Below are 18133 nucleotides of genomic sequence, written 5' to 3'. Positions count from 1 at the left end.
GAGCCTTCTCTTCTCCAGGCTGAACATCCCCAGCTCTCTCAGCCTTTCTTCACAGGAGAGGTGCTGCAGCCCTCTGATCATCTTTGTGGCGCTCCTCTGGACCCACTCCAACAGCCCCACGTCCTTCTTGTACTGGAGACTCCAGACCTGGACGCAGAACTCTAAGTGGGGCCTCACAAGGGCAGAGCAGAGGGGCACAATCACCTGCCTCCACCTGCTGCCCACCCCTATGCTGATGCAGCCCAGGACGCAGTTGGCCTTCTGGGCTGCAGACATACACTGCTGGCTTGTGTCGAGCTTTCCATCCATCAGAACCCCCAAGTCCTTCTCTGCAGGGCATGTTAGATAATAATGGAGAGCACGTTTCCTCTAGAAGAACACTACAAGCATGGCGCATAAGAGTGCAGTACTGTGGGATTAGAGGAGCTCATCTAATAGTTTACTGCTGCCCAAAACCCCCCTTCTCTCAGCTGGTTTCTTCTGGTACTTCCTTGGGCTGCTCTGCTATCTGCTTACTTAACTCACTGATCTGTTGGTCTGCTAAGCTGGTCCTTCTCCCGCCTCCTTTAGTAATGTTTTCTGCTTGGCGAGTGATTTGAGATGTTGGACAAATCCAAATGACTCTAGCAGTGCTTTGAAAGAAAGTGAGGGATATGTGCCTGTGGAAATGAAGGTGGCGAGACCTTCTCTTTTGGATAGGAGTCAGCCTCCGACTTGCTCAACATCTCATGAAATCTAAATAAATGGGAATGGTGTTAGCTGGAAAACAACTGGAAAGTAAAAACAAAGCTCTGTGCTGGCTTCTTCTCAGAGACTTAAACACTCTGTGTATTGAAGGTTAGCTTAGTCATGGAAACAAAACTGTGGAACTAAAGTTCGGATGAATGTACCTCTTGTAATTTGAGTACTAGAGCAAGATGGGCTAAAGTTAGATTAAAGGAGAAATGTGGTAACGGTCCCTTTTAGCCAAGTTTGAGAAGAGTCTTGACATAGTGAAGATGTGTGAGAGGAGCTCTTTAACATCCTGACAACAGCTTCGTTGTTGCCAATTGGCTTGGGTTCAACAGGATTTACAGCTGCAAATGGGATGGGCAGTTGTTTACAGTGGCTCATTGAGAGCTGCGTAGCAGCTCTCTCTATTATTATAGAAAGCATTGAAATTAGGCATCTGAAATACATCCAGTCACTGCACTTTACAGTTGAACGAAGTCCAAACCTGTAGTAGATGTATGGTAAGTGTAGCTGTTGACTTGTGCATCAAATGTAGCTTAAGTTTAAATTAACGTGACCTTTCTGTAATTTAAACTGACATCTAAGAGGCTTCAGATAAATGTAGTTTAGGTACTGAATTAAAAAAAAGTAATTTCGTTTAGAATTTTTCTAGCATTCTGCCACTTTGTCAATTCGAGCTTTTATTCTGTTAATATTTCTGTTGCTTCTTCCTCTCCCCACTCCCACTTGTAATATGGTGTTTTTTGTTTTTTTATTGCTAAACATTTTTCATGCCAGTCTTCTGGGATTTTAACATCATCATCTCATGGGTGGCTGACCTTGCGATTAAAATGAGTAGTACAAATGTGGGGCAGAGGGAAAACTATATTTGTTAATATGTCATTTTAAAGTGACAGCCTATCCCCAAAATAGAGATTGTTCCTGTCGCTGAAATGAGCACTACAGTCCATAGCTGCTTGTCAGATTGAATTTCAAATATCTGTTGAGAATAAACCTTCCCACCCCCTCCTATTGGTGTGAATGTTAGTAATGACGGTGTTTATAATTTAAAATACAGTTTGAAGGCCAGCTTCCACAGTTTGTCGCATGGTGGTTAATACGGGTGTAAAGAGGAGATGAATGTGGCTACTTCTCCTGGTCTATTACTCAGGAGGCCAGTAAATTTGATTGGCTGCTGCAGTTCTAGCAGAATCATTGGATTTGAGAGCAATAGAAAGATAAGATATCCAATTACCCAAATGATTTGCAGGGTTAGCCAATGTTGTCATGGAGACGCGAGTTGGAACAAATTAAATTTTAAGCAATAAAATAATCTTAAAGCACGTCTGGGAACAAGAAAATTTGGCAGTGGCACTTACCTGAATTGAATCTTAGCATGACACGCTGTTGTTTGACATTGATATACTATGGGGGCCTAAACTTTTAAATGGCATGTTGCCTTTATTTTTTTTCCCTCTTGCAGCCATTGCCAAAACAGATTGTAGTGTATTAGTTTTAAATAAAAGGGCATTAATATCTCAGTGCTCAATGTGGATTCAATAACTCATGAACAGCAAAGTTCATAGAATGCTAGCCTTAATCATTTGAGGCTTTTGAATATTTAGGTTTTGAGATTTAATTATACCTCCAGCATCCTCCCCACCCCCAAACTGTTAGCAACACATTTTTGGAAGTGCTTGAATCTTTCTGTAGCAAAGATCTATAACAGCATTTAGAGAGCTAAGCATTTTGCTTTTTTGTTTGTTTCTTTTTTTCTTGTATATGCTCTGTAAATAGGTGTGATTTCTGTTGACTTTGAAAATCTCAATCACAAAAAGAATAAAGGCTACACCGTTTAAGTGCATTGCTAGAAAAATGAAAATACAGAACGGATGCGAAATTTTAGCTCAAGACTAAATTATACACATGCAGTTTCTTACCCAAGGCCTTTGTAAATGTAGTTTTCAACTGAATTCTGGCTTGCAACAGGGATTAAAAATGGTCAAGCATGTCCTATAAAGAGAGCTTTTATCCACATGTCTGTTGGACAGATGGAGATGAAAATTGGTCTGAGGTCAAGCCATTTGCAGCATTCTCACAGCCTTCGATTTTCTCCTCATCCCCACCACAGATCATCTCAAATGATTCAGTAATGACCAGAAGTGCAACATTGACCTTTACTCCCTAGTGGATTACTGTGTTACATCGTATAAATTGCAGGAAGTCCATTTCCTTTTTCCAGAACGAATTTTGTGTTGTACTTGGCTTTCTACACTTTGAAAGTGTAAGTGGAGGCGTTGTACTTCAGAATTATCTTCTAAAGCTTTTGTGAATATGATTTGACAGTATATTCTTTTCTGTGCATTAAAAGGTGGTTTGTTTGTTTATTTAAGTATTGAAAGGAATAGATTAGAAGATACTTTTTTTTTTTTTGGTATCATCAAAACTTTGTGTTTTCTTACATTCCTTTTAGTCATGTTGCTCCTAAGCTGTCGTCTTCCAAATCTAATGACAAATGCGATTCTCAAAACTGTGTTGAAATAAGTAAATATTTAATGAGAGTACAGAAACTTGTCCTTAAGAAATGGTGTTAGAGTGCTTTCAAATACTGATCTAACTTTGGAATATAGGAAGTGCAATTTACAGGAAAAGTTTTTGGCATACAAGAGATACTTTTAGCTTAGCATTGTTTGGTAAAGATAGGCCTGGACAGCTTTGTGGAGTGTCAGTGCTAATAGTTCAGCAGTTGTCATAATACAGCTGATCATCACAATAATGTCGTGTAAGATTCAAGTAAGGTGATTTGCTGATTGGAGCAAAACCACAACTGTTGTTGAAAACTCTGAGACTGAAGGGCGATTAACTAATTCTCCTCAGGGGAAAGCTGCATTTTTTCACTCAGAAGTGAGAATGCTGGCTCCCTTAGGCTAGGACTTTCATTATTACTGATAACATGTACAAGGGTGTTAATTGTGCTGAGAAATCCAGGTAGAGTTTGGTACTTATATTATACCTGCTTCTTCTGTAGTATAAATACCTGCAGTTGCTTAAGAAATCATGTTTATTTACGTATGAGATCTTACATGGTGCTTTGTAAAGTACAGGCTGTGAAAATGTAAAATGGTCTGGAACAGACTATTGTACAGGAAAACAATGTATTTTTAACAGTGAAGCAGGAAAAAAGTTACAACTGTACATGTAAGTGCTTTCTTAACTGCTTAGTAAAGTGACTTAAGTGAATATTATATTTAGTAACTAGTCTTGCTGCTTAGTTATGTCATTATGTTAAGAATTCATTTTATCAAGAGACAGGTTTAAGTACAATCACTTGGGTTTGGCAATGGTTAGGTCAAAACATTTAAGTCCTTAATTAGATGGAATTAAGACAAAAAATTAGATGAGTGAAGACAAAAAAAACACATGTTGGCTCAACTTAATTTTACCAAATGGAGATGAATTCCTTCATGTTAATTTTTAATGATACTTCGGAAAGGAGGGTGGCACTTCAGTCAGGGGTCTGACAAGCTTGTCATTTGCAAATAAATCAAAAAGACAATAATTGCAACAACAAGAACCAGTGAAAGCTTTAGATTTGTCATTCTTTGATAGGCCCTACACTCAAGCCCTCTATTAAAAATGAATGTATTCAAGAGGCTCTGCATTAAGAACACAAACAATTAAGGGCTCTTCAGATGCTCTGCTGAGAGCTGCCATAAGAGCTAGGAGGGCTTTCATGAGAGATGCAGGCTTCTACAGTCTGCTTTACCAAGGAGCCAGAGAACATATGCAATTAGTCATGCTTGTCTCTGATCGAAGCGGTTTTCTGCAAAATTTTCTGTTTACTCATTCTTCTGACTGCCCTACGTGTTTCAAGATCACTGCTTAGATGATAGCTGTGTTACGTTGCAAGGACACTGGAAATATTTTTATGCTGCAAGGCCAATAAGTATTCTTAAGGCTATCAAATATGAGCCCAAAATCTGGAAGATACAGCTTGTTTTAATGCTCATCAATTACAGATGTTTAGTCTTGATTAACCAAACTGTCCTAGACTCCTTCAAAAAAGTTTTTGCTTTTGGAAATCAATATATATCTATATACATACATACAATATGCACGTGCACCTATTCAAAGAGATTCTGTCTGGAAAGGTGAAAGTTCATTGCATTTTGAACAGCTAGATTTGTATTTAAATTAATGAGATTTCCTTTTTCTCAATGCTGAAAACAATCTCTTGCAATTCCTGATGTAGAAGATTAAGTGAATTGTGCATTAATGCTTAGGTTCAGGAACTCACTGGAGAACAAAGATTTTTATTTTTTTTGACAAGTTTATGATTAAGAATACTTATTACTAATTGTTGGAAGACAACGAACAGGAGATGTTTGAGATCTGCTACTGGATAAATAATTTTAAGTACCTTTTTATGTTGTGTATGGGAAAGAGTACTAGTAGGTAAACTGCCTTTTAAAAGTACAGACTTTGGTTATGAGTTGTGGAATAGTGTTTTTAATTTCCTTCCAATATAAATGCCTGTTACTTAGCACTTGTAACAGTAGCAAGAAATCTCAGAACAAATGCTTGTTTACGATTTGTACATTTAAGCTTATTCACAACTGTGTATGAATATTAGGATGCTGTTTACATGTATAATTAGAAAAGATCTGATTGACTTGTATTGGGACTGGTAACTAGCACATCATGTTCTCTTGTGTTACAGTGTGCCATTCTGTATTTACACTGCCACCGTGAAAGTCAGATACCTGGGACCTCTGTGGGAAAACTCCACAATGTGGATGCTTGCATGCTTTGTAGACTCTGCTCAAAATAGACTTTTTCACAGCTATAATAAGGATAATTCTTGCAGGATTGCAGAATAGGGGGACTCCTGTGTAGGTAATGCACACTGAAACAGCTTTTCAGGAGAAAGCAAATTAGTGCATCCTGTTTTACTTTATTCTCCCACCCCGCACCTGCTTATCACCTGCTATGATTCATCCTGGTTTTTATCATGAAAACAAAAGTAATCCTGTTGGTCTAGGGCAGTTAATTTGTTGGAAGCTAAACATCTCATCCCAGTCAGTCAGGCTGCTATGTAACAGCCTTCTCATAGCTGATATATGTGGTATCTGCCTCCAGAAAGTAAATCATGTGGAAAAATGCCCTTTAGTACTCAAATTCTCCCAATCGTGTGTGTGCTTTTTTCCTTAAGTTAACAGATACTTCAAGTACCAACATATCTGGCAAAAGTTTAGTCATGCAGACTTCCTTGTATTATCTTTGCTGGTAGCTTATGTACCAGGTCATCCACAGAATGATGGATAGTTTGTGGTCTTGGTCTAGACAAAACAGAAAAGGACAAAAACTGTTTAGTGTTTGATACTGTGTGAGAAGGTAGATGTTTCTGTTGAGAAAAGAGGTGTATACGTGTTGTTGCAGAGAGAGAAAGGTTTGCTGCAAAGCAGCAGTTGCATCATTGCCCCTGCCTGTAGGAACCAACCTCTTTGCCCTAGGAAGAAACCACCCCCAAAGTGTTTAGATTACCCTTGTCTCCGCAAAACTTAAGTGTGGACATGCCCCACTGACTTTGGTCAGGTAGGACCTCAGTTTACATCAGTGTTTTACAAGACTCAGTGCTGTCAAGTATTTTCTCTGTTTCTCCCAGAGGTGGGGAAAGAAGTGTTAAAGCTTGTCGGCCATATTTAGACCCCAAGTCATGTGTCTCCTGAGACACAGAAACAGTGTGGGGCTTTTGTTTCCAAATTACTGCTTGACTGATGTGTAAACATCAGCACATCTCAGTGTCTTCCTAAGAAATCTTGGATGATGGAAGGCTTGGGGAAAGGCTCAGCAAATGTGTTAGCAGAGTTTATCTGTATTCTCTGAGAGAGTTTATTTTTGTTCAGCTTTTGGTATGTCGTTTCATGGAAGGCCCAATAATTCTCAGGAGTGGACACCCCTGCCATGTTCTAAAACAAAACTAGAAGAAGAAATATGCATATGGCTTAGTGATAGTGACTGGTAAAAGTGATTCAGAGCATCTTGCATATAGGCTGCGTACACATCTGGACATTAGTTTTTTGTTTTGTGCAACTGTTCTCTAGTGACTGCGTGAGATGTTTTCAAGGAAAATTGTGGGAATTGTGCAAGCACCTGTTTGTGGGAGTTGAGACTTCAAAAGCACAAAGCTCCTTTAAGACTTGAGGGATAGTTATAATAGGAGATCTGAATGATTGGCATATGTGTAGGTCTGAAAAGCATCACAAGTAAGGCTGAGTAATGGCAGAGGAAGGGTCCTGTGTTCCACCATCCTGTGTCCAGGTCTAGGTGGATGAACCAAAAGTGAGAGATTAAAAGAACAAAACAAACAAACAAACAAAACCCATGAATATATACAAAGCTGATGGAAAGTGGGCCTTAAACAATTCGTGCTGCTGCGTTCTGTGCTGCTGTTAGTGAAGGATTGTCCCTCTGCTGATTTGTTCTCTTGCTACTCATAGTTGTACTAATTCATTGTTACTGACTACTGCATTTTTTGATCAGATTCTTTTTCTTCCTATCTGTGTTACTTCAATTCACTCTTATTATGGATGTTTTAGAAGTCTTTAGTTTTTTTCTCCGTTCTGTTTCATTTCTGTTTTGGTATTTCATTTATACTCCTGTTGGGTTTCTTTCTGTAAGCAAAACTGCCTTGTAATTGGCAGATAAAATTGATAATGAAAGAAATATTTTCCTCTGTGCCTGTCACCCTCATGTTATTCTGCTTGATAATCTGAGTAATAATAAATCTACCTTTTAAAAGGCTTTATCTTGGACTTAATGGATTTCAAAAATGCTTTACTTGTTAATGAGCTATGTACAACGACCAGATTTGTTCCTAAACGTGTATACAGATTAGGTGCTTTAGACATGGCAGATGTCCTAGAGTAGCTGACTAAATCTTTGTCCTCATTTGGGCTTAAATATTAACTATTTATATTTGCAGTACTATGAAGACATGAATTTCTTTATTTTCTCCAGTGTGAACTTAATATGATCCTGCACAATAGTTGATATATGGGAACAAGCAGAAAACACATTTTTAATCATAATACTTTTTCTCTATAGACAGAAATCGCCAAGAGATTGAACACAATTTGTGCACAAGTCATCCCATTTTTGTCTCAGGAAGTAAGTAAAACTGTTCAGCTGTTAAAGTGCAATTATGTTTCTTTTCTGTTTGCAGATTAGCTAGTTTTAAGATGTTAATTTTATCACAATGCACAAGTGTAAGGAACATCTGTTATAGTTGAAGTGTGCAAACCCCCTGCTAATTTGGTCTAACAAATCTGAGTTCAAACTAGTGACAGTGGCTTAGCTTTATTCATTCCCAAAGGAGAAGGGGAGTCTGTAGAAATATTGTCAATGCAACAAAATGCCTTCATTTCTAATCACGGTGATTATTTATTTGATGTCATATAAGTGACATAAGTGAAATAAGTATGCTCATCTTGTCTACATGATTTGTATCAAATTTTAGTGTAAAAAGTGAGTACTCAGATGCGAAATGTTGTTTAAGGTTACAGACCTGCATTTGGCCTGAATGACTGATCGTAGTATACTGTAGGCAGCTACTGTTAAATTTTGAAGCCTGTTATTTTAAATGTGCCTCTTCAAGCTACAGTTTACAAAGAGTGTTTGTAATTCTTGTTGGGTTCAGTGAAGCATTTATTCTTCCTGTTTAAAACTTTTGTAGGTTTTGCTGTGTGGACACAGTATATAAATGTTGAAACTCACACTACTGTGAAGTTGACGTTATCGTCCTGCCAGCTCAATTATAAACTGATTATCCATATATCAGAAAATCAATTTTGAAGTGGCATGGGTGGGAGGGGAGGAGAAGAGGTGGGCTTGACAGCCTTTAGGGTTCTCAATTACCTTCGATGACAGGATGAGAAATGGGGCACTGTTAGCTTTTTGCCTTCATAAGGTGTGTCTTGAAATAGTCAACCTGGGCTTCTGCAGAGAAACCAGTTACTCAGGTGTTTTATGATCCTGATTTGATTTGTCGCAGTCAATATCCTAACACAAATTCCTCTCCAAACCCCTTCTTCTTTTAATAGCATCAGCAGCAAGTGGCCCAAGCTGTAGAACGTGCCAAACAAGTGACCATGGCTGAACTGAATGCCATCATCGGGGTACGTGGCCTTCCAGGTCTACCTCCTACAGTGTGTATAACTTGCTTTCATATCTTATTGCTTTGCTGTTTTTAAAATAAGCTTAATGTTTTGATAGCTAACACTGTTTTGATGCCCAATGTTGTTCAAGTGTGTTTGATTTGCTTTGCACAGATTTTAGCAGGGATAAAGTTAATAGTTTGCTTTGTCAGAATATCACTTTGTGCAGCAATGCTGTGCGTAACAAAACTTTTCCTCCAAGAAATACAGTGATTAGGACGGTTGCTTGTTTATTTGTAGGTATTATATGTGGTAGTTACCTTTACCTCATGCTTTCTGTGACACTTGAGTCCTTAGAGCTTGTTCAAGTATTCATTCTTCTTTCTTTCTCTTGTGAATCTTTCATGAATTTTAAATTAGCGAGCTACTGAAAAGAAACTTCACTTGCTTTTGAAGTAGTATTAATTGTCTGACACAGTGCTCTAATAGCCTTTCACCAAGTTTGTTCTTCTAAATATGCTGAAATAAGTTAATACTACTTGCTTGTGACTGGTTGTCAATCACAAGTCATTTGTTTTGTATTAATGAACTTTCTGAACCATGCATTCCTTCCACTGCATGAGTTCTTTTCCCCCGCCACTAAGTCTAGAATATTTCTCATGTTTTCTGCCCTTCCAGACTAAGTGAAAGAAGTAGCCGAAACAAGAAGCCATCCTTTCTGATTTTATTCATATGTGAGCGCCTTGAGCAGATTCAAATTACTCATTTATCAATTTATGTTAATTGCTTGTGAGAAGATGCCCTGCTGGTCTTTATAGTTCCCTCAGACACTTTGTAATGATAATTAGACATGCTGCTGTACGGATTAACAGTGCCATAGTCCAATGACGTCTACAGACAATGGAACCAGTTAATCCATCTGTGCTTAAAATTACATCCCAACTGGAGATGGAAAAAAAAAAGAGTGAGGGAGGATTAAAAGAATGAGCCTCAGCTTGAAAACTCTCCTTTCATCAGTTTCTCAATTGCAGATCTGCAGTCATTTTGCCTGTGGTAAGCTATTGGCAGTCAATTAGGTGAAATAAACTGGGAGGGTGACCTTCATTTCCTCTTAATAGCTTTTCCTCCCTGAAATGGGGAGCTTCAGTGGATTTTCAGCTTAAATTTTATTCAAGCTGCTTTATTACACTTGACAGATTAGCTTTGCATAAACATACCCCCCCTTTCAAATCTGAGCTGTTTTTTTCCCCTTCATATCAAATTTTGACTGTTGCTTAGTTGATTTGCTTAAAATCACATTTAAAAAACCCACACAATTACATCTGTATTTGTCACAATCTCCTCTGTGCTTTGCTTGTGCAATGAATTACTTTATTTCAAAGATAAATCAGATATTCATACAGCACATGTACATTTGAGATATTTGATTAGCAAAGATTAGAGAACTGTACTTTCTTACATTTATTTGGAAATGAGTTCTTAGGATGAAAATGGAAATCTCTTTATAAAGAACTACTTTTAAAGAATATTTTATGCAGTATATGGAAATATGTGTTAAAATATATTTTAAAACAATCTTGCTTGAATTTAAAATAGCAAGATTTGGTTTGGCTAGGTAGCACTATCTCAAGCACATCTTTTACTTCTTTTTAAGTCTTCACAAAATAGTCTTTTAAAAGCAATAGGGATCTACAAATACCGCATGCAATTAACACTTTCTGTGGGGATCACTTCTTGGAAGTAGGAGTAGAACCCTCAGCTTTTTCACTTTCAAATAGCCGAAGAATGACCCGGAGTAAATACTTTCCTGCATCTTCTGAAAGAGTTCTAAGCAATGCCGTATGAATCCAAAACTAAGAGTGTGGAAACAAACATATTAGGCACAAAATTTCTTTGACCATGTCAATGCATGAATATGCATTATACTAAAATTAGATGTATGTCTCAGTGATCTTTTACAGTCTTATATGGTCGATAATTATCTTGTGCTGCACAGTAAGTTTCATGCTCTTGACATATGCTTGATTTTGTTTGAAAGGGACGGTGCACATCCTGGAAAATCTGAATAGCATAAAATTGGGTTGACAATTCAGTGGACCTTTGCCCCCCCCCCTCACTGAGCATGCAGTGTGTCAAGCCCTCTCCCCAGAGAGGAGGAGACATCAGAAGCCTGTCTGTTCCAAAGAGCGGCAGCTGCACTGGAAGTAAGCATGGCCCAGTTTGATAGCAGCTGTCAGTATTGTTCAGGGATTCGACTTAGTGTAAAGAACAATGGAAGGGCCATGCTGTTTAAGTGCAGTGTCTTTCAAGATAAGAAAAGAAATAGTAATTTAACGGTTTAGGCATCTATTATGAGCATGAAAGATCATGAAACTTCTTCCAGAATGCAAATAGGGTGGAGCAGCCTGTAACAGTAGAAGATCAAGTACTCGCTGGCATGCATCATACTACTGAGGATGTTTGTGTACAGTAAATTTTGAGCGTAGAAGGAATGTTTAACTTTCCTAGCTGATGTCCACTTAAATAGTTTCTCCTGACTAAATAAAGTCTTCATTTTTGTTGGTCTTTGACTTTTTTTTTTCCCCTCTTCCCTTTCTGTCTTTAAGAGCCATTGTTTCCTGGCACTAGATGATTCAAAAGTTTCCCAATTGTCTTCCTGAATTAGAGCAAAACACAGTTCTTTTTGCTGCTGGGCCACATGTAAAGTCTTGAAGGAAACAAAACTTTTAATTAGTGGAAACATTTTATTTTGAATTTTACTTTATTTTTATTTTTTTCTTTTTGAGCCATCATTATTTTATACTTCTTTTTCCTGTTGAAAAAGTAGAAACCTGTTTGTTAGAGGAGAGACTGAGTGTATGGACTTACATCCTCATGGAACTTACAAGATATTCTCTGGAGAATTTACCTAGAAACTCAAGACAGATTTTGGAGTTAGTGTATATTAAGCATGTCCAGAGGAAAAAACCCAAACCAGTCAAACAAAAATTAATTGACACATTAAAAAAAAGTCAAGAAATATAGTTGGTCTCAGTGAGCTTATGCGTGCTAGTCCTCTGCACTGATTAAAACTTCTGTGGATCATATTAGGCTCTTAATAGTCATACCTCTGGCCATATACTTTTCCTGCATGTTCTTGAAGGCTTTACTTTCCAGCCATTGGGTAGAAATGTAGCTAAACAAACTGCATGACTTCCTTTTTTTTCCTTAAAATTGCATTATTTAATAATTTGTTGTATTAAAGTTGAAAGAACTAGAAGATTTACTAGGTAGTTGAATAATCATACAAAAAACTTTGACTTAAGACTGTACCCGTTAACTCTATCACACTGTTGTGGCTGTAGGCAGTGTCCACATTTGGGGTTAAGGGAGAATCCAAATCATGGTATGAAATAATTAATTAGATAATCATGGTTTAGCTTGAAGGGATTTTTATTTTCCAGATATGATCAGCCTGGAGAAGTTCCTGCTGAGAATGATAAGGCACAGTTACAATTGACCAATCTATTTAGATGTAATCAATGGATAATACTAGTTTGTTTACTTTAGAATTAATAAAGTAGGCAGATTTAAAAGTAGAATATGCAAATAACTGAAATAAGAAGTAGAAGCAGAAAGCTGGAATATTTTTTAGCATTAAATTTTAGATGCGTTGTTTCAGTGTACCACCATGTTATTTTGACATTTCACAAAGGTTGCTAATGCTTCTGTAAAACATATATCTTTTCGATTGACAGTACTCCTGAGAAAGATTGAGTTGTAGGCCTCCATGAGGCCTCTCTACTGTTGCATGAGGTGATTGGCTAAAGGATTAGCAAGATGTGGGATTATTTTTTCTCTCCTGGCTGTGGTTGCCAACTATCTTTGGGATTGTAGTGTGTGAAGCTTAAGACGATGAGGTTAACCTCTTGAGGGTTTATTCTTATGAGTGTGTAGTTAATCCTTAGAAAGCCTATAAATATAACCAGGCTGTATGTTTCATTAAAAAATAGAAATACAGACTAGAGCAGAAATGAATGCAGAACTTAGTGCAATGGAAGAGCTAAGCAGCTGTAGCATTACTTCAGATCCTCCTTGGCCGTGATCTGCATTATGCCCCAAGGGGAGGGGAAACTGCCTAGTTCTTACAAATTAAATAAAATGAGATCTTGTGAGCACAAGACATGGTGTCCTCACTTTTAACATCAACCAGGTAGTCCTAAGTCTGAATTACTTAACTCCATCTGTAGTAGTTCAATTGCCTGGAAACTTTCTGGATTATTCTTTGTATTTTTCTTTCTTTACAATACATAGAAACCTTAATTACATGGTATTCTGTCATGTTTAGGTGCTGTTAGAATATGAAAGCTTAAGACTTGTAAAATAAGTTTAAAATAGGTAGCAAGTGGAGATGTTGTTTGTCAGCATGACAACTGGTATTCTGAAAATGCCAGTCCTCAAACAACAGTCAGATTTTTTTTCAAGCATCACTAAGTTTTGAGGAAAAATAAGAACGTGTTATTAATGTGTACTGTTGGTTTGTCCTGCTGGAAACAGAAAACATGGGAGAAGGTTTGTGAAATGTGAGTTAATATCACAGTGAAAAACACATTTATTTAATGCTAGACTCCCCCCCCCAAACTGATGGTGGAATGGTGAACATTGATTTATCAATATGGAGGAGGATGGTGTCTTAACCAGACAATTTTCTGAAGATGAAAATACTTTGTCATTTGAAGAGCGGAAAATTGCACATATTACTTACGTGTAATTCACTCGTAGGTCATATCTGTTATCTTGTGAAGTTTCCTGTGTGGGTGGGTAGAAAAAGCAGCACCTTAAATCTTAATCCCAAAAGAATCTGCGAGATGTTTAGGTGGCTCTCTTATCTAGATCTAATGTCTAAGCTTCCAGTCAAAGACGAGACCACGTGTATGGTTACAGATTCAACGGTGAGTTGATGCTACTCGTATAATGAGTAAATGTTGGGGATGTGGGTTGTACGTGTTGATGTAGAGTTGTATGTTGGCCTACTTTGCAGCAGCAGAGCGGTACAGCAGGGACTGGTAAGATTTAGAAGGACTTTAGTAGGTGGGAATAATTAATTAATAAATAATTAATAATAAATAATTAATAAAGAAGATTGGAAAAGTCAATGGAGCATGAAGTTGCAGGAGGAGTCAGGTAGATAGAAGCAGAGGAGATAGGTACGTGAGAAGAACATGTTTCTTTTTGTGAATTGGTATCCAAACAATTCTGTTAAACAGTGTTTCGGAAAGAATAGTTTTAGTGGAATGGAAAGACTAAAATCAGGTCAAAATGTTGGAGGAGTACGGTTCAAAGCAAGGAAAACATGCAGAAAATGTGCTCAGTGAGCTTTAATAAAGAGAATATGGAAGGGCTGCCAAAAAGATGAAATGGGGGTTATGGATGAGTGTGCTTTTGAAGCTCGTTGAAGCAGAGGAGTGTTAATATGTATAAAAGTCATTGGCACAGAAGGGTAGATTACCTGATCCCAGAGGAAAGGATTGCTTCCTTTAGACAGTAATTAAAAGCATTTCTCAATTAAAACATATGTAGGCAGAATTGCTTTCATGTTCACAGATGGATAGTATTCACAGATGCTATTTTTTTCGATGAGTTCATAAGAAAGCTAAAGGAGACAAACTGAAGAGATGAGCATACCTTCTACTGCCTTTGAATTTCCACTTGAAGTAAGATAGGGGAGTTAAGAGTAGGTGAACAGCCAACAGGCTGAGATAAAACTGTGATGTGACCTTCAGTGCTTCTCTGGAAAGAGTTCCGATGTGTTGGAGGAAGAAGGAGTTGGATGGAATGAATGGAATCAGTTGGCCCAAACAACTGAGAAACTCCGCTGGGTGAGTTTGCACATGAAGTGAAATCAAATACAGAGAAATTGAGTAAGGAAGAAGCAAAGCATGGCCATGCAACGTAAGTAGAACAGGGAAGGGTGTTGGGGTGGGGGAGCTATGTTGAATGATGTAGGGCTGTAAGATGGACTAATTTAGTGTAGGAGAAGCAAAGAGTGAGTGAAGCATACAGATCTGAAGGGATCTAAAAGTCTTGTTTTGAGAAGCAAATGCTGATATACTGAGATGAATTAAATGTCACCATGCTGGTGAGAGAAAGGAGGGTGATCTCTTGGTGCGGACTGTACCGGCAAAGTGAAACTGTGACTGGCAAAGATGGAGACAGCATGAGCAGGAAGGCGCAGGTGCTGAGGGTCTGGAGGAAGGCACAGGTAGACACAAATACTCTTGAGTATTAAACAGTGGAAATGTACAAGAAAACAGCAGCCCACTGTGTTTTTCTTGGAAGAATGATACAGAGAGTAGAGGCAGGGGCCTGTGTCGAAGGACTGGAGGAGAAGGGAGAGAAGCTTGCTTTTGTTCTTGCACAAAGACTAGCGTGGGTGTTTAGAATAACTTTAGGAAATACTAAAGACAGGGCAAAGACACAGCTTGTACAGCAGTTTACGGTACCTCATCACAATGCTGAAGAGTTTGTATCAACTACTGCAGGATCCCTGGTATCTGGTAATTCCATGTATTACTAATTTCTCAGAATATTGCCGAGCTATCAGGGCTGCTGTCTTATATAATACTTAATTTTGAGTATGTCCATTTCTGTATTTAAAGGTGCGAGTTAACTGTAGCTCTTTAAATCAAATACTTGCAAGCAGTAACATCAAGACAGCAAAAGCAAGGATTAGCAAAAGTGGATTGCTCAAATGCATGTTCTGAAGTGATTGATAATTGTGAAGAGACATTATTAGAGGTTATATAGGGAATTTCCAATAAGGTGGTCCATGGATTGGCAAAGTAAGTTTAAAAAAAAAAAAAAGAATTTGTTGCTTGTCTTGTGACTGACAAATTTTGCATTCTTTATCTCAGAAATGTAGTTAGTAACAACTGGGGGAAAGAGGTTGATAAACATCATTTGAAGTCATATATTGAACTTAATGTCTGGATTTTAATTTACCAAAAGATTTTTTTCTACTCTATCATTACTATCTTTGTTTTCACCAAGATTTAAATTTCTGGAGAATAAAAGATCCAGGAAGGAAAAGAAATACTTTTTAAGGTAATCATACATCAGTAATAAAAACAAAAACAAACAAAAACACACAAACAAACAAACAAAAAAGGAAGAGTAATGTTTCTTAAGTCACTTTCAAATTGGTGCAAGCTTGAACTGGTTGTTTTTGGCTTCTGTGGCAGCAGGAGCATGCTTTTGAAGTGTGGTTAAATGGTAGTGACATGCTAACAGTAGCAAGAAAAAAAAAAGCAAATATGTAGATTGGGGTTAGAAGGTGATTAATAGTGGGAACTTACAGCTGCCACAGAAAAAAATGTGTTGGCAGTTTTTGCAAACCAGAAGCAATGTGTGCTGGCAGCTTCATTCTACAGACTTAAGCTTGCCTCCGAGTCTTTAGAACAAGCAAGGTTTAGGTACCTGTCTAAAGCTTTTTAAAAAAAAAAAAAAAAAGGCAAAAAGAGAGAAGAAAGCTTACTTCTCTAAGAAACTTATGCTGACAGTGATGAGAAGAATACACTTGGTTTCAGAAAAACGGTCTTTGTCTTTCCTGGATCAAACAATGGAGAATTTAAGGTGTTCTTCTGTGGTTTTTAGATTGTGGTTTTCAATTTGTTACTTTCCTTTAGAGTCTGAGATGTTCTTTGAAGACATGTTTTCCTGCACAAGGATCTTTTTTTTTCCTGCCTCTACCCCCTCCTCCCCATTCTACCCTGTGGCATCTGTCCTTTATAAAAGCTTCTCTGGTTCCTCCATTGTTCCCATGTCTTTTTCTTCCAGTGCTGACTTCAGCTTTGCTGTTTGTCACTTAATTCTTCAGAATTTAACCCAAGGAGAAAAAAGTCATTATTAAAACAAGAATCTTTAGAACTGTCTCTTCTTTTTTTTTCCCCCCATAAACTGTTTGACAGGATGTTGTTAAGCCAGGCCTGTGATAAATTTTTTTCAAAGCATAGAGATCAGTGGAAAAGCTATATATTGTTTATATGTGCACAGAAAGGAACTTTAAAAATGGGTCTAATACATAAAATACATCACTGCATACATGAATATATGATATTTAAAATGTATGTATGTGTATACATACAAGGTTATGGTAGTTTCTTTGTTTAGTGGGCTTCTTGCTATGTTGCTGGCATAGCTGCTGATACAAGCACTAGCCATGCTTTGATGGTCTACACTTGGTACAAACTATGAAGCTTTAGGTTGGTTTACAACACATGTCAAAATGATGCCAAAAAGCCCTTGTGTGGATGCAGCTACACCAGTGGAGTGCTAGTTCACTTTAGGGAGAAGATGCTGCTGAACTGGAAGAATCCCATCTGCTGGCAGGATTCTGTGTCCTCGCTGTGGGACTTCGCGTGTGTGGAACAAGCCTCAGAGGCTCCACGGCATATCTAGGCTGCTAGTGCAGGTTTGCTCTTGTGAAAGTGCCAGTCATGCTGGCAGGGCTGTATAATTATTCCCTCTATGTCAATGGGATATTAAATATCAGGCCATTTAATGATTATTACTAAACTTTTATTAAATAGTTAATTGCTGATCATTTTAGCAGAAAAACAGCTGACATGCTCATTCACTGGGCGCGGTGACAAATCCATTTGGGTGTGGTCACCCACATCTGTCATTGCTGTTTACAAGAACAATCTTTTTGAAGAGCCTGAAGTGTAATACCTCTTCAGCTTTCTAGTTCTGGTGCCCGGGCTTGTCTTCCAGAATGCCAGAAGGAAGGGCAGAGAAACCTAGCTGTTAAGTGAGGCAGAAAAGCACAGCAAAGATTAGAGTTGCTGCTCAACATAGAGCTGAGGAAAAGGTAAAGTACTTCTTCACTGCAATCTGTGTCTGTGATCTGTAATTGTGATATGGGAACTAATTAATGGTTAACAAGCTACCCTTTGAAATTACTTTTATATTTTCTATTTGCATTATATTGGGAAGCAATATAATGCTTTTTCTCCATTCTGTAGATGTGAAGCCAGTGACAGTATTAAAACTAAAAATGGGATCTTGTGATTCCACAGAAGTCTGTGTATACTTGTAGGTAGACTGGTACTGATTACATAATTTGATTTGATAGCAAGCCAAGATTTCCTTGTGATGAGAGATGTCAATTTCCTTATTAAAAAAATAATCTGAATTCCTCATGAAATACTGAACATATTATAAAATACATACTAAAGGATATACTTGGTATCTCTAGTACATAAGTATTTTAAAGAGCTCTCAAAAAC

At 37.7% G+C, this 18133-nt stretch overlaps 1 protein-coding gene across 9 annotated transcripts in view; it reads left to right on the top strand.

Moving 5' to 3' along the window:
* The window catches only part of TLE1 (TLE family member 1, transcriptional corepressor), a 75252-nt gene that overhangs the window by 13620 nt on the left and 43499 nt on the right, over nt 1-18133 (top strand). For 7 of the 9 annotated variants that reach the window (XM_035570295.1, XM_035570302.1, XM_035570298.1 and 4 more), the window contains exons 5-6: nt 7819-7881; nt 8814-8888. The exons of 1 other annotated variant lie outside the window; for it this stretch is intronic. In XM_035570295.1, the coding sequence (XP_035426188.1) occupies nt 7819-7881; nt 8814-8888 (138 nt within the window). Of the gene's footprint in view, nt 1-7818; nt 7882-8813; nt 8919-18133 lie in introns of all 9 variants that reach the window. One more of the 9 variants, XM_035570294.1, reaches the window with a different exon arrangement.

The sequence above is a fragment of the Cygnus atratus genome, chromosome Z, assembly GCF_013377495.2.
Source record: "Cygnus atratus isolate AKBS03 ecotype Queensland, Australia chromosome Z, CAtr_DNAZoo_HiC_assembly, whole genome shotgun sequence".
Classification (NCBI taxonomy): Eukaryota; Metazoa; Chordata; class Aves; order Anseriformes; family Anatidae; genus Cygnus; species Cygnus atratus.
This window is presented reverse-complemented; position numbering and strand designations above follow the sequence as displayed.